This window comes from Gymnoscopelus braueri, assembly GCF_963280865.1.
Source record: "Gymnoscopelus braueri genome assembly, chromosome: 24".
Lineage (NCBI taxonomy): Eukaryota > Metazoa > Chordata > Actinopteri > Myctophiformes > Myctophidae > Gymnoscopelus > Gymnoscopelus braueri.
The window spans coordinates 16,090,134-16,102,235 of record NC_137626.1 but is presented as its reverse complement, the minus strand read 5'-3'; the positions used below and the strand labels follow the sequence as shown (position 1 = coordinate 16,102,235).

At 41.4% G+C, this 12,102-nt stretch overlaps 1 protein-coding gene across 1 annotated transcript in view; it reads right to left on the bottom strand.

Annotated features, from left to right (window-relative positions):
• Positions 1-12,102, bottom strand: part of LOC308080824 (rho GTPase-activating protein 6-like) — a 106,823-nt gene that overhangs the window by 7,902 nt on the left and 86,819 nt on the right. Inside the window, exon 10 of the mRNA XM_080422842.1 lies at positions 4,898-5,077. Within this exon, the coding sequence (XP_080278968.1) occupies positions 4,898-5,077 (180 nt within the window). The remainder of the gene's footprint in view (positions 1-4,897; positions 5,078-12,102) is intronic.

The following is a 12,102-nucleotide window of genomic DNA, read 5'->3' as shown; positions in this document are numbered from 1 at the left end:
GACATTCCTGCACTAAGCCAATAACCACTTGTTCAACTTATAAAGGTGAATTGGAACAGTCTTCTTTTTTTTTCGCTCGCTCGCTCCCACCCAAAGGCAGTTTTAACAACAAAGGGAAGGTATATACTGCATACGTAAATCTATGTGCAATTAGCTGTTCAACCCTCTTACGTAAACCTTCCAAAGGGTCTGAGTTTTGTTGGACGGTGCACAATTCTGCACCATAAACGGTTTAATAGCTGTGGTGGGAGGAGTACTCACATTTCTTACTTAAGTCAAAGCAGCAATTCAACAATGTTGAAATACTCATTTACAAGTAAGAGACCAGTGTTCAAAATTGACTTGGGTAAAAGTACAAAAGTATTGGCATAAAAATATACTTAAAGTACCAAAAGTACTTGTTACGGAGAATTATCCCATTTCATACGTTTTCAAAATGTATGAACATCTTTTGAAAATAGCAGTATAGGGCTGAATGTATGTTTTATAATAATAATCTAAATCTAAAGTAACTAGTAACCAAAAATGTCAAATGTAATGGAGTAAAAGTACAATATTTGCCTCTGAGATGTAGTGGAGTTGAAGTAAGTGGAGTTGAAAATTGGAAATACTCCAGTAAAGTAAAAAAAAATACCTCTACTTAAGTGAAGTACTTGAGTACATGTACTTAGTAGTTACCATTGTTTAATATCATATAAGCTTTAAGAATCTTTGGGCCTCCACCCAAAACTTTACTGTGCTGGCCCGGTGTGACACTGTTGGCTGAGTACGACAGTTCAGGTGAAGTTCAAACCGTGTTGGCTGTTGGCTTTTCAAAAGGGTAATCTAAAGCAGGAGCGCTGCTTGGCACCCAGACGCACACACACAGAGCGAAGTCCTGCATCACCCCATTCCTCTTTTACGCTGTTAACTTCATCACTGTCATCCCTCTCTCATTCTTCCTGTCTGGAGAGAGCCCTGTTGAACTTGGGGTAGAGCCTCAGGGGTTCGGATAAGATACCTTGGGCATGATATCTGGACCCCGCAGGTCCAAGTTCAAGTCCAAGTTATTGAACGTCATCTTTATCGGTCGCTTCTGAGCTCCTTGAGTGAGAAATAACGGAAGTAGAGTCCTTTCACTTCTCATTGTGTTGGTGTAACGCGGGCAGCACTGCTGCCGCCACTAGACAAAATAGGCGAGAAAACAGTTATGTACCACGGCTGTTTATTTATCTATTGAATCTGCATTGTTTGCATTTGGTTGTGTGCAAAAAGTGTGATTGCATGACCTACTTCCCCATACAATGAGAGTGAGTGGAATCACTACTTGGGTCCTCGATCACAGAAGTGATGGACAATATTCACGGTTATATCAATAATATCATGACCAGGTATGACCATACTTCATTAACCCATTGAGGCCTGAGGTTCCGATTCTGCTAAATGTCTTCTAAATCCTAAACGGTTTTCTGAAAAACCTATGTTTCTATACCCAGTGGTTTTCAAACTTTTTCATGTCAAGGACCCCCAAAATGATATGAATTTGGCCGCGGACCCCCATCTCAAATTTTTTTTTTCCGGGGATCCCCAGAAGCAAAGATTTGAGTTCATGTTTGCTTTAAAACAATATATATATATTCAAAGATGTGCACACATTTTCACAATTTTTCTAAAATAGCAGATCTACAAGCTCGTAGCGCGGCACTCGGTGCCGCGCTATGAGCTTGTATATCTGCTATTTTTTTTATAGCCAAAGTGTAAAATAATGCTTTTTTAGCTCAAATGAAAAAGTGACACAGATGCGTTCCAGGTCTTAATGGATTAAAGATCCTTACTTTTTCAAATAAAACAAAACCAGGCAATTTTGTGAAATGTATCTATTATGTGAGCAAGAGGGGCATGTCTTGGTTCAGTCTTCTTTAGACACCAGGGGGGTATTTTGTTTTACTGCACTGTGATAGGGGTCCCCAAGTTGTTTTGCCAGACTAACCTGAAATATAGCTTGGGGAAATTCCTGCCAACCCACCCATACAGTACAAACATAAAAAAAAAAAAGGTGTGTCTGTTTTATGGGCTGATTGCAGATAACTGGATATAGGAAACCAAACCTATGTGGGTTCATAGTAAACTTCTACATCAGTGGTTCTCAAACTGGGCGTCGGGACCTCCTGGGGGGTCCCCAAATTATATTGGGGGGGGGGTCCCCAGATTATTCGCTTAATAAATGTATCGGGGGGCGGTTATGCACGATTAGCAGCAATCACAGAAAGAGTTTCTGTGAGAGAAACCCAGCGCCACTCTGTTTATACTCTCAAATACTGACTTCTAAAATTGGTGACTTGGCTAAGATACCTACATACCGGTAGGTCAATTCGCTCAAACGTTTGAAATTCGGTCAAACGCTGTGAACCAGTCAACAGCGCCACTGAGCTTGGCGTTCTAGGCGCTGCATACTTTAACCCATTAAGGCCTGAAGCCGATTCTACAAATGTCTTCTAAATCCATTAGCGCCATGGTGGTATATGGTTATGTTTGTTGTTCATGTTTCATTGAGAGGCAACGAAGTTGCCGCCTTGTATCATGTCATCGTTCGTGCCAGTCCACTGTTTACGGCTGCTGTGGTGTTGTTTTTTATTAAGCTGCACTAAAATGAATTTCACCCACTTTTTTACTTTGTAAACCTGTGATGTGACAATAAAACTGATTCTGATCCAAACAGTATTCTGAAAAAAAAAACGTATGTTTCTATATCGGTGGTTCTCAAACTTTTTCATGTCAAGGACCCCAAAAATCATATGTATTTGGCCACCGACCCCCATCTCAAAATGTTTTGTTCCAGGGACCCCCCAGAAGCAAAGAATAGAGTTTAAAATGTTCGCTTTAAACAATATATATTCAAAGATTTGCACACATTTTCACGATTTTTCAAAAATAGCAGATATACAAGCTCGTAGCGCGGCACCATAGCCAAAGTGTAAAATAATGCTTTTTTAGCTCAAATGAAAAAGTGACACAGATGCGTTCCAGGTCTTAAAGGGTTAATGCCAAAACAAAAAGAAACATAAGAGTTGGATAGAACGTCACTGTAGAGAATGGAATTAGGAGCCGTATTCAGAAAGTGGCGAGGGGCTTTGGGGCGAGAGGCTGGGTTTGAAGACCAGACGCTGTGTTTGCACGGTTTACTGGACATGACGCGGTGTGTGCAGGGAGAAAAGAGGGGGGGAGGGAGGGTGGTGAAATGTTTTCAAAACATTGTGACAAGCCAAAAGTTGCTAACTGGCACTTTCATTTGCCTCGGTTACATTGTGGAGAAGCACTCAAGACACTTTTGAAGTGGTTATGTGTGCTGTTTTGATTGGGTTCCAATTTGCGTCGCTGTCGTATAGCCTGTATTGTTTGTGTACAGCCCTGAAACTATATCCAGCTGCCATAGTTTATTTGTCTGCATAATATAGCGTGGCGATTGCATGCATGCATGCATGCGCATACTTTGAATTGCTTTGCTTGTTTTGCTTTAGGTATTAGTTTCAGCGGTGATATAGGAGTCTTGCTAAATGTGGTTGCAGAGAGGCCTGCTATATGCGTATGAACACATTGTCATCCACAGAGCCCCCATGTCCGGACCCTCTGCTCCCCCAGGAGCTTAAGTGTAATTTGAATCTCGTGTACACGCACACGCACGCACGCATGCAGGCACTCTCGCACGCTCGCACATTTGTTTTACTATTTTTGTGAGGACGTCCATATTTTTGCAGTGGTGGAAAAAGTACTCAAATGTATCAATACTGCAATATAGAAGTAAAAGTCCGGAATTCAAAATTTACGTGAGTAAAAGTACAAAAGCATTGGTATCAAAATGTACTTAAAGTACCAAAAGCAAAAGTACTAACATGTTTGAAAATAGCAGATCTACAAGCTCACAACGCGTCGCAAAGCGACACGTTGTGAGCTTGTAGATCGGCTATTTTCAAATAGCCTAGGTATAAAATAGGGCTAAAGTGGGTATGTTTTATAATGTATATCTGCAAAGTAACTAGTAAGTAAAGTTTTCAAATAATTGTAGTGGAGTAAAAGTACAATATTTGCCTCTGAGATGTAGAGGAGAAGTAAAAGTATAGACAATTGGAAATACTCTGGTAAAGTAAAAGTACTTAAATTGTAGTAAAGTAAAGTACAGTACTTGAGTAAATGTACTTAGTTACTTTACACCACGGCACATTTGGATTACTATATTTGCGAGGACATCCACATTTTAGTGCAGCATTAAAAATAGCCGGAAATAGACACATTGTGAGCTTGTAGATTGCATATTTTCCGGTGCATGCACGATACCGGCGTGCAGCTGAGTATGAATGAGTCATAATTGCAACAACCCCTAAACCGCTAAACCTGTAACATCTAAATGCCTATAATCATAATCCTAACCCCAACCTGAAACTTTTTCCTAATCGTAAGCCCTATAACACCCTGAATCTGTTTTTAACCACAAACAATCTTGTCAGGACCAGGAAAATTGCCTAGTGTCTATTTCTCAAATTCTACTATACTTGTGGGGACATTTGACTCTCACAACTATAGTAACACTGTGGTTCCCAAACTGTTTAGCTCGAGACCCAAAAGGGAAATTTCTTTCTTTTATATTTTATTTTAGTTTTACCCAAACTAGTGAAAATAGCAGATCTTACAAATCGGCTATTTTCACTACTTCTTAAAAGTTTTAATATTTTTCTAATTCATGACATTTCTTTGACTTGTGTATTTATTTATGAAATTATTTAGAAAAATGTAGGAATTTTGTTTTTAATTCATTGTGAACAAAATGTGGGGAAAAAACAGAAAATAAAATGGGAAATTTACTCGCGACCCCCCCCCCCCCCACACACACACACACACACACACACAGTGGTTCCCAGCTCACCATGAAAAGGGCGTGGCAGCTGGCGATCATCCTCTGCAGGACGGCGATGACGGCGGTGCTCTCTTCGGCGCGGGCCGAGCTCTGCACGCTGAACTCCTTGTCGGAGCTCTTCTGCTTGTGCAGCAGGTTGGGCCCGAAGATGGTGGCCAGGTTCGGAGACGTCATCTTGTTCCCCGTCATCTGCAATTTAAGCAAAAAGAGTTTTTTGTCATTCAAATGCATGTAAAAAAAACAAACACAGGCCTCGTTTTCCTTCTGACATCGCGAAATATATTGCTGCTGTCGGAGCAGAAACCTCTTATCTCCATATTTTAACTTTTTGTGTTTTTTTTTTGGTAAATGAACGCCTTACTTGATCATACTACAGCGTCACACAAAAGCATCAAAAGTAGCAGATCTGCAAGCTCGAAACTTGAGCTTGTAGATCTGCTTCTTTTGCTATTTTTTGTATTTGTTTCCACCCGACAGACACATTATGAAGGAATATTGTTGAGTCAAAACCTATTTCACTTACGATTCCAGCTCACGAGTTGCACCGCGATGCATTTTGAACTTAATGTAAATCTGCTATTTTTTCAAAAGCTTGTATGGCGAAGTAGGGCATTCATTTCCACACAAAAAAAGGTTAAATGGAGATACAAGGTGTCTGTCAGACAGCAACGATACATTCCTTTACAAAACATACAAGTACATTTAGGTGTGGAAACATTCCTTCGATCGATTTAATCATCACTGCTAGCTGAGGTGAAAGCTAGAGTGGTCCACCAACAGGGGGCGCCATATAACAGATGCACTTTTATGGGGTCATGATGAAACGGTTCAGAAACTTTTCACTTGGAGGGTATTCAAGGGGTATCGATTCTATTCTGGCTATTGATTCTGGCGGCGGTGTAAACACGCAGTCCCAACACCATGCATCAATAGGCAAATATTTACCTCTCCATTTTTTACAAACAACGACTTTTCTCCTGCTAAATGCGACTGTGAAACTGCGGTAGACACAATCAATCCACATTGAGCTGTGTAAGTCTGCTACGTGAGTGTTTGTTGGTGTTTGTCTGTATTTGAGGCGTCTCACAGTCGCCGTCCGCAAAGGAGACACTACACTGTGCCTCTGGTTGGATTACATGCAGAGACTTTCCCCATCCTCTCTCCTCTCTTATTCCTGTCTTTCCCTTTAACTTCTTTGGTCTCTCTTCAATCAACCCCCTTCTCCCTTATTTTCCTCTCTCTCTCTCTCTCTCTTCACCCCTTTCTCCTCCTGCACCTGTATATCACACCTCTGATGAGAAAAGAACAACAGTATATATATGTATATACTACGTTTTGTCTGCATTGGGAGTAACAAAACTTTATTATACAACTCTACATCTCCTGTCTTTCATTGCTCTCCTGCTCTCTCCTCTCCTCTCCTCTCCTCTCCTCTCCTCTCCTCTCCTCTCCTCATTCCCTGGAGAGCGCCAGGAGCCACGAGCACCAGAGTGCTGATGTGCTTGTTCTCCGCCCGAGCGCAAAATGGACCGACTTCCTGCCCTGATCTCACATACAGATAGCAAGAGCTGCGTAGCCGCGTGGGAAAACAAGACACGCGCTGATATGCGCGTACACACGCACACGCCCGCTCGTAAGCGCGCATGCACGTATAAGCACGCATGCACTTACAGATATGGATATCAAAACAAAATGTGCACACACATGCAAATGCACTTACAGTAATATGCCCATTCACACAATTACATGCCCGTGTACACACACACACACAAAAGGGCTGGAGGGAGTGGGTGGGAACAGAACAGAACAGGGCAGAACACTGCGTTCTATTTAGCCATGCAGAAACGTTGGTCACACACATTATGGTGACCAACCACAAACTGCCCGTATTTACCCAACCAGCACACCACCACCACCACCGCACTACATCACATTCTTGCACTGCGGTTATTATGTTCACTTCCGTGACACCTTTCTTTTGTGGCTTTATCTTATCATATCGGTTGTAAAACTAATGCCATACTTGACCACTTTCACTATGGCGTACCAAACATTTACACAAATAAAATGTAAATATATATATATATATATATATATATATATATATGATTTTTTTCTCCTAAAATTATAATAATAATAATTAATAATGAATAATGATTGTCTTTAATAATAATAATAATATTAATAATAATAATAAACTTTATTTGTATAGCACCTTTCATGACATGAAATGCAGCTCAAAGTGCTTTACAGAGCAAGAATACAATTACAGCCAGAACCAATTCAACAACAAAGCAAACAAAAACAAAACAAAATAAAATAAAAGCAAAGGCATAAAACAACACCAAAATAGGCAATACAGTGAGGAATCAAAAATCAACCAAAGAATCAGCTAAAAGCAAGAGTTGAAGTAATAGGTCTTGAGCTGTGCTTTAAAGCTATCGACAGAGGCTGCCTGTCTTAAGTGTAATGGGAGTTTATTCCACACTGTCGGTCCGTAAAAGCAGAATGCTGCTTCACCGTATTTTTTATATGTCATTGTAGGCACCTCGAGCAGGTCAGCACTTGAAGACCTGAGGGCCCGGTTTGGAACATATCTCTCTAGGCAGTCAGAGAGGTAGGAAGGTGCCAGACCATTTAGAGCTTTATAAACTATTAAAATAATTTTAAAATCAATCCTAAAAACAACCGGGAGCCAGTGTAGTGAAGCTAGAACTGGAGTGATATGTTCTCTCATCCTAGTTTTAGTTAAAATTCTGGCTGCCGCATTTTGAACAAGTTGTAATCTGTCAGTTGTTTTCTTTGGCAGGCCAGAGTAGAGTGCGTTGCAGTAATCAAGCCGAGAGAAAACAAAAGCGTGGATCAGCGTTTTTGCATCGTCTAACGACAGATAGTCTCTAATTCGCGCAATATTTCTAAGATGAAAGAAAGCAATCTTGGTGACATGATTAATGTGTGTATTAAAATTCAATTCAGAATCGATAACAACCCCCAGGTTCTTTACTGTGGTGTTACTTTCTACAGCCAGGTTACCAAGTCTACTTGTTATTGATTCTCTCTGCTCACTGGAGCCAATTATGAGAACTTCTGTTTTTTAAAGTTCTCACTCATCCAGCATTTTATACTGGACAGACAGGTCAACAATGGGTCTAGAGCAGGGGTCTTCAACCTTTTCAGGCCAGGGACCCCCAAACTGATGGGGAGATGGAGCAGGGACCCCCTACCTCGTAGGGTAGCGGGGGCTACCACATATATTGTATATTTATGTATACAATTGTGTTTTATATTGCCTGCTCCTATACGCACCTGCCCCAGTAGTGTGCAAAATAAAAAATCTCTACAAAATATGTATAAACATACCATGTTATTGTGCATTGTGCCTCCATTTATCTGTTTGCTATGGATTCATGTCATGTTTAAAGACAATTTGACATTTTGGGGGAATTCTTTTTTTTTTTTTTTTTCCAAACAAAAATATTGTTTAATCAAACAACAATTTCGCGGACCCCCTGCAGTACCTCCGCGGACCCCCTAGGGGTCGCGGACCCCCTGTTGAATACCTCTGGTCTAGAGCGCAGGGGTCGTCTGGAGCTACTGAAAGATACAGCTGGGTATCATCAGCATAGAAATGGAAGTTCACTCCGTGATCGGCGATGAGTTCTCCCAGCGGTAGTATATACAGGGAGAACAATAAGGGACCCAGAATTGAGCCCTGTGGAATACCAGAACAGATGTTGTGTTTGTCTGAGTCAAAGTTAGCTAGACTGACAAAATAGCTTCTGCCTGTTAGGTAAGAGTAAAACCAAGACAAGGCTGTGCCTGACAAACCAATCCACTACTCCATGCGTTGTAGTAGAATTGTGTGATCAATCGTATCAAAAGCAGCGGTTAAGTCAAGGAGTAGGAGAACAGATACATTTTTGTCGTCAGCGGACACCCTACTGTCCCCTCAGGGATATTCATCTTCACAGTCTATTCCAACAGAAAAACACACACCGGTAACCATATAGCACGGCACAACATAGCACATAACAACATAACAATACATGAAGTCCCCAGTATAGACAAAAAAACATCCTATCAGTGAGTGGCAACACTTCTTTTTTTCTTTAAAACCTTATCCCACGATTTTGTAACCCACTTTTTTCACCCAGTGCCAATTGCCTATGTAATCCTGGGCGCTACTCTCCATCTGCCAGCCTAGGGAGAGCCCAGAGCTGAGCACATACCTCCTTCAATGCATGAGGAGCTAGCAAGCCGCTTCTTATCACCTGACAGGGGGGAGTTTTTACTGCATGTTTTTTTGTGAGACACGGGGAGAAAATGCAAACTCCACACAGAAAGGCCCTTTCACCAAGTGGCAAAACTTCCACTAAAACCATCTTTTTCCAGTTTCAAAGTTCTGTATCTTCGTCCAGATGGCATGAGTTCAAAGTGACGACGTAATACGGGTAATACTTGGATTACCCGCGAAAATAGCAGCTCTACGAGCTCGAAACCATCCCGTTGTGGGCTTATTAGATGAGCTATTTTCAGTATTCATCACACAATGAAGTATATAGGGGCTTATAAAGTGGTTAATCCCTGTAATGGTAGAAGCTGCAGCTTATAGTTCCTTGGTTCCCGCTGTACTGTACTGTACTGTACTGTACTGTACTGTACTGTACATTTCAAGTAGTTCTTACGCAGTATTCTCCTCAAAAAGGCTGATTCAAAGTGAGTCCTACTGGTTGTGATGATGTCAGACAGATCCTGGATCAGTGCGATTAGACATTTCATAACAACCGCGGTTGGAGCCAAACCCTGATCCCTGTAAGCTCCGCGCTAATCCCCATCACAACCACCCCTTATAACACTGGTTAACCCATTAAGACCGGGAGCGCATCTTTGTCATTTTAAGATTTCTTTGGCAATACAAAAAAATAGCAGATATATAAGCTCATAGCGTGGCAAATGAGCTTGTAGATCTGCAATTTTCTTTTTTGAAAAATCGTGAAAATTTGTGCAAATCTTTGAATTTATATATATTTTTAAAGCGAACATTTTTAACTCCAATATTTGCTTCTGGGGGGTCCCCGCCACGTCACAAAATATTTTGAGATGGGGGTCCGTGGCCAAATACATATAATTTTGGCGGTCCTTGACATGAAAAAGTTGGAGCACCACTGATATTATAGCAACTTAAGTGCTTCAGAAAACTGTTGGGATTTAGAAGACATTTGTGGATTCGGCCTCAGGTCTTAATGGATTAAACAAAATGATACTATAGCTTATACACACTGCTGTGTGTGTGTGTGTGTGTGTGTGTGTGTGTGTGTGTGTGTGTGTGTGTGTGTGTGTGTGTGTGTGTGTGTGTGTGTGTGTGTGTGTGTGTGTGTGTGTGTGTGTGTGTGTGTGTGTGTGTGTGTGTGTGTGTGTGTGTGTGTGTGTGTTCCCATGTGGACAAACAAACATGTGTGTGTTCCCATGTGGACAAACAAACACCTATCTCACAAGCTCGCGTGTCGCGATGTGATGCTGTTTGAGCTTGTAGCAGTGGCGTACCCACTGTAGAGGCAGGGCAGGCGGTCGCCTGCCTAACTAAGATCTCGCCTCCCCTAAAAAACCCAAATAACCCGAAAAGGTGTCATAGCGTGCTTAATGTCCTCAAAGTCACGCAAGCTTTGAACTGAGCAAATTGGACCTTCTGTTCCAGAGATAATGGCCAAAACATCTTGAAAACGGCCACTTTCGCCGGTTTTCGATCGCCGATTTTCAATTGAGTTGAAATGTCTTTTTTGGGGGTAATAAGAGGGGAGGGGGGTAATAAGAGAGTAAATCCTGGGGACCACACTGTCTTGTAGATGGGTTATTTTAGCTATTTTCATAAATAGGAGGGGTTCCAGGGGGTCCCCAGTGAAAGTAGTTAATATGCAGTAGCATCACAATCATTTTAGCCACTTTATCCACATTTTATATGTTGGCAATTCACAAATAGCAGATATACAAGCTCACAGCGCCTCACTTCGTGCCGCGCTGCGAGCTTGTATCTACTATTTTTTAAAGGTTTTGAAAAATATCGAAAATGTTTGAACATTTTTTTATATATATATATATTTTTGTACATAAATCTGGGGGTCCCTGGCACACAAGCTTTTCAGATGGGGGTCAAATACATATCAATTTGGGGGTCCTTGACACGAAAAAGTTTGAGAACAACTGAGCTGGGAAAAAAGCACGTATAGCTCTGGCTTGTGAGCTCTGACTGCCATGGATTGCATCACCAATAAGTGCCCTGCTATGATTCGGAAGAGGCCAAATTCATCATATTACATTTCCAACCTTGTCAGATCGTATAGCAGGAATCCTGTTAAATTCCGCAGTGCAGCTTTACAGTAAATCATTATCTCAATGTCATCCTTAGTACCTAATCAGATTATTACTAACGACTCATTACGCAATCTCAGATAAGAGTAGAACTGCGTGATGTTTTTTTAATGAGCACTTTGTTGCAGCGGGCCATCTCTTTGAGAACTCCCGCATAGCCCCTTGTAATCCTGTCTATGACGGCAGACCTTAATCCTCACAATTTCTCATTTAGGACATTTTCTTGGCTTGGAAGTGCATGAGGCTTTCCGTGCCATCGATCCCAGAACGACCCCGGGAGCTGATAGATTAGACCCACAACTTTCATTATTATTATTTTATAAAAAATGAAATATGTATGATACATTTTTATCCCACGATTTTGTAACCCATTTTTTCACCCAGTGCCAATTGCCTAACCCATTGATACCTGGAACGCTTCTGTGTAACTTTAGATGCCTTTGGCTATTCAAAAATAGCAGATATACAAGCTCATAGCGCGGCACCGAGTGCCGCGCTACGAGCTTGTAGATCTGCTATTTTTGAAAAAATCGTGAAAAAATATTTTTTATATTTTTTTCAAAAAACTGTTAGGATTTACATTTTTTTAAAGAATCGCCTCAGGTCTTAATTGCCTAAGCATGTAATCCTGGGCGCTACTCTCCCTCTGCCAGCTTTGGGAGAGCCGCGAACTGAGCTCATGCTTCCTTCAATGCATGAGGAGTGAGCAGGCCGCTTCTTATCACCTGACAGGGGGGAGTTTCGCGTGGAATAGGTGTAGGAGTAGGACGTAACGCGTGGAAGGAACACGTTATTCCAACCAGTAGCCTATAGAGACCAGCATTACTGCATGTTTTTTGTGAGGGTAG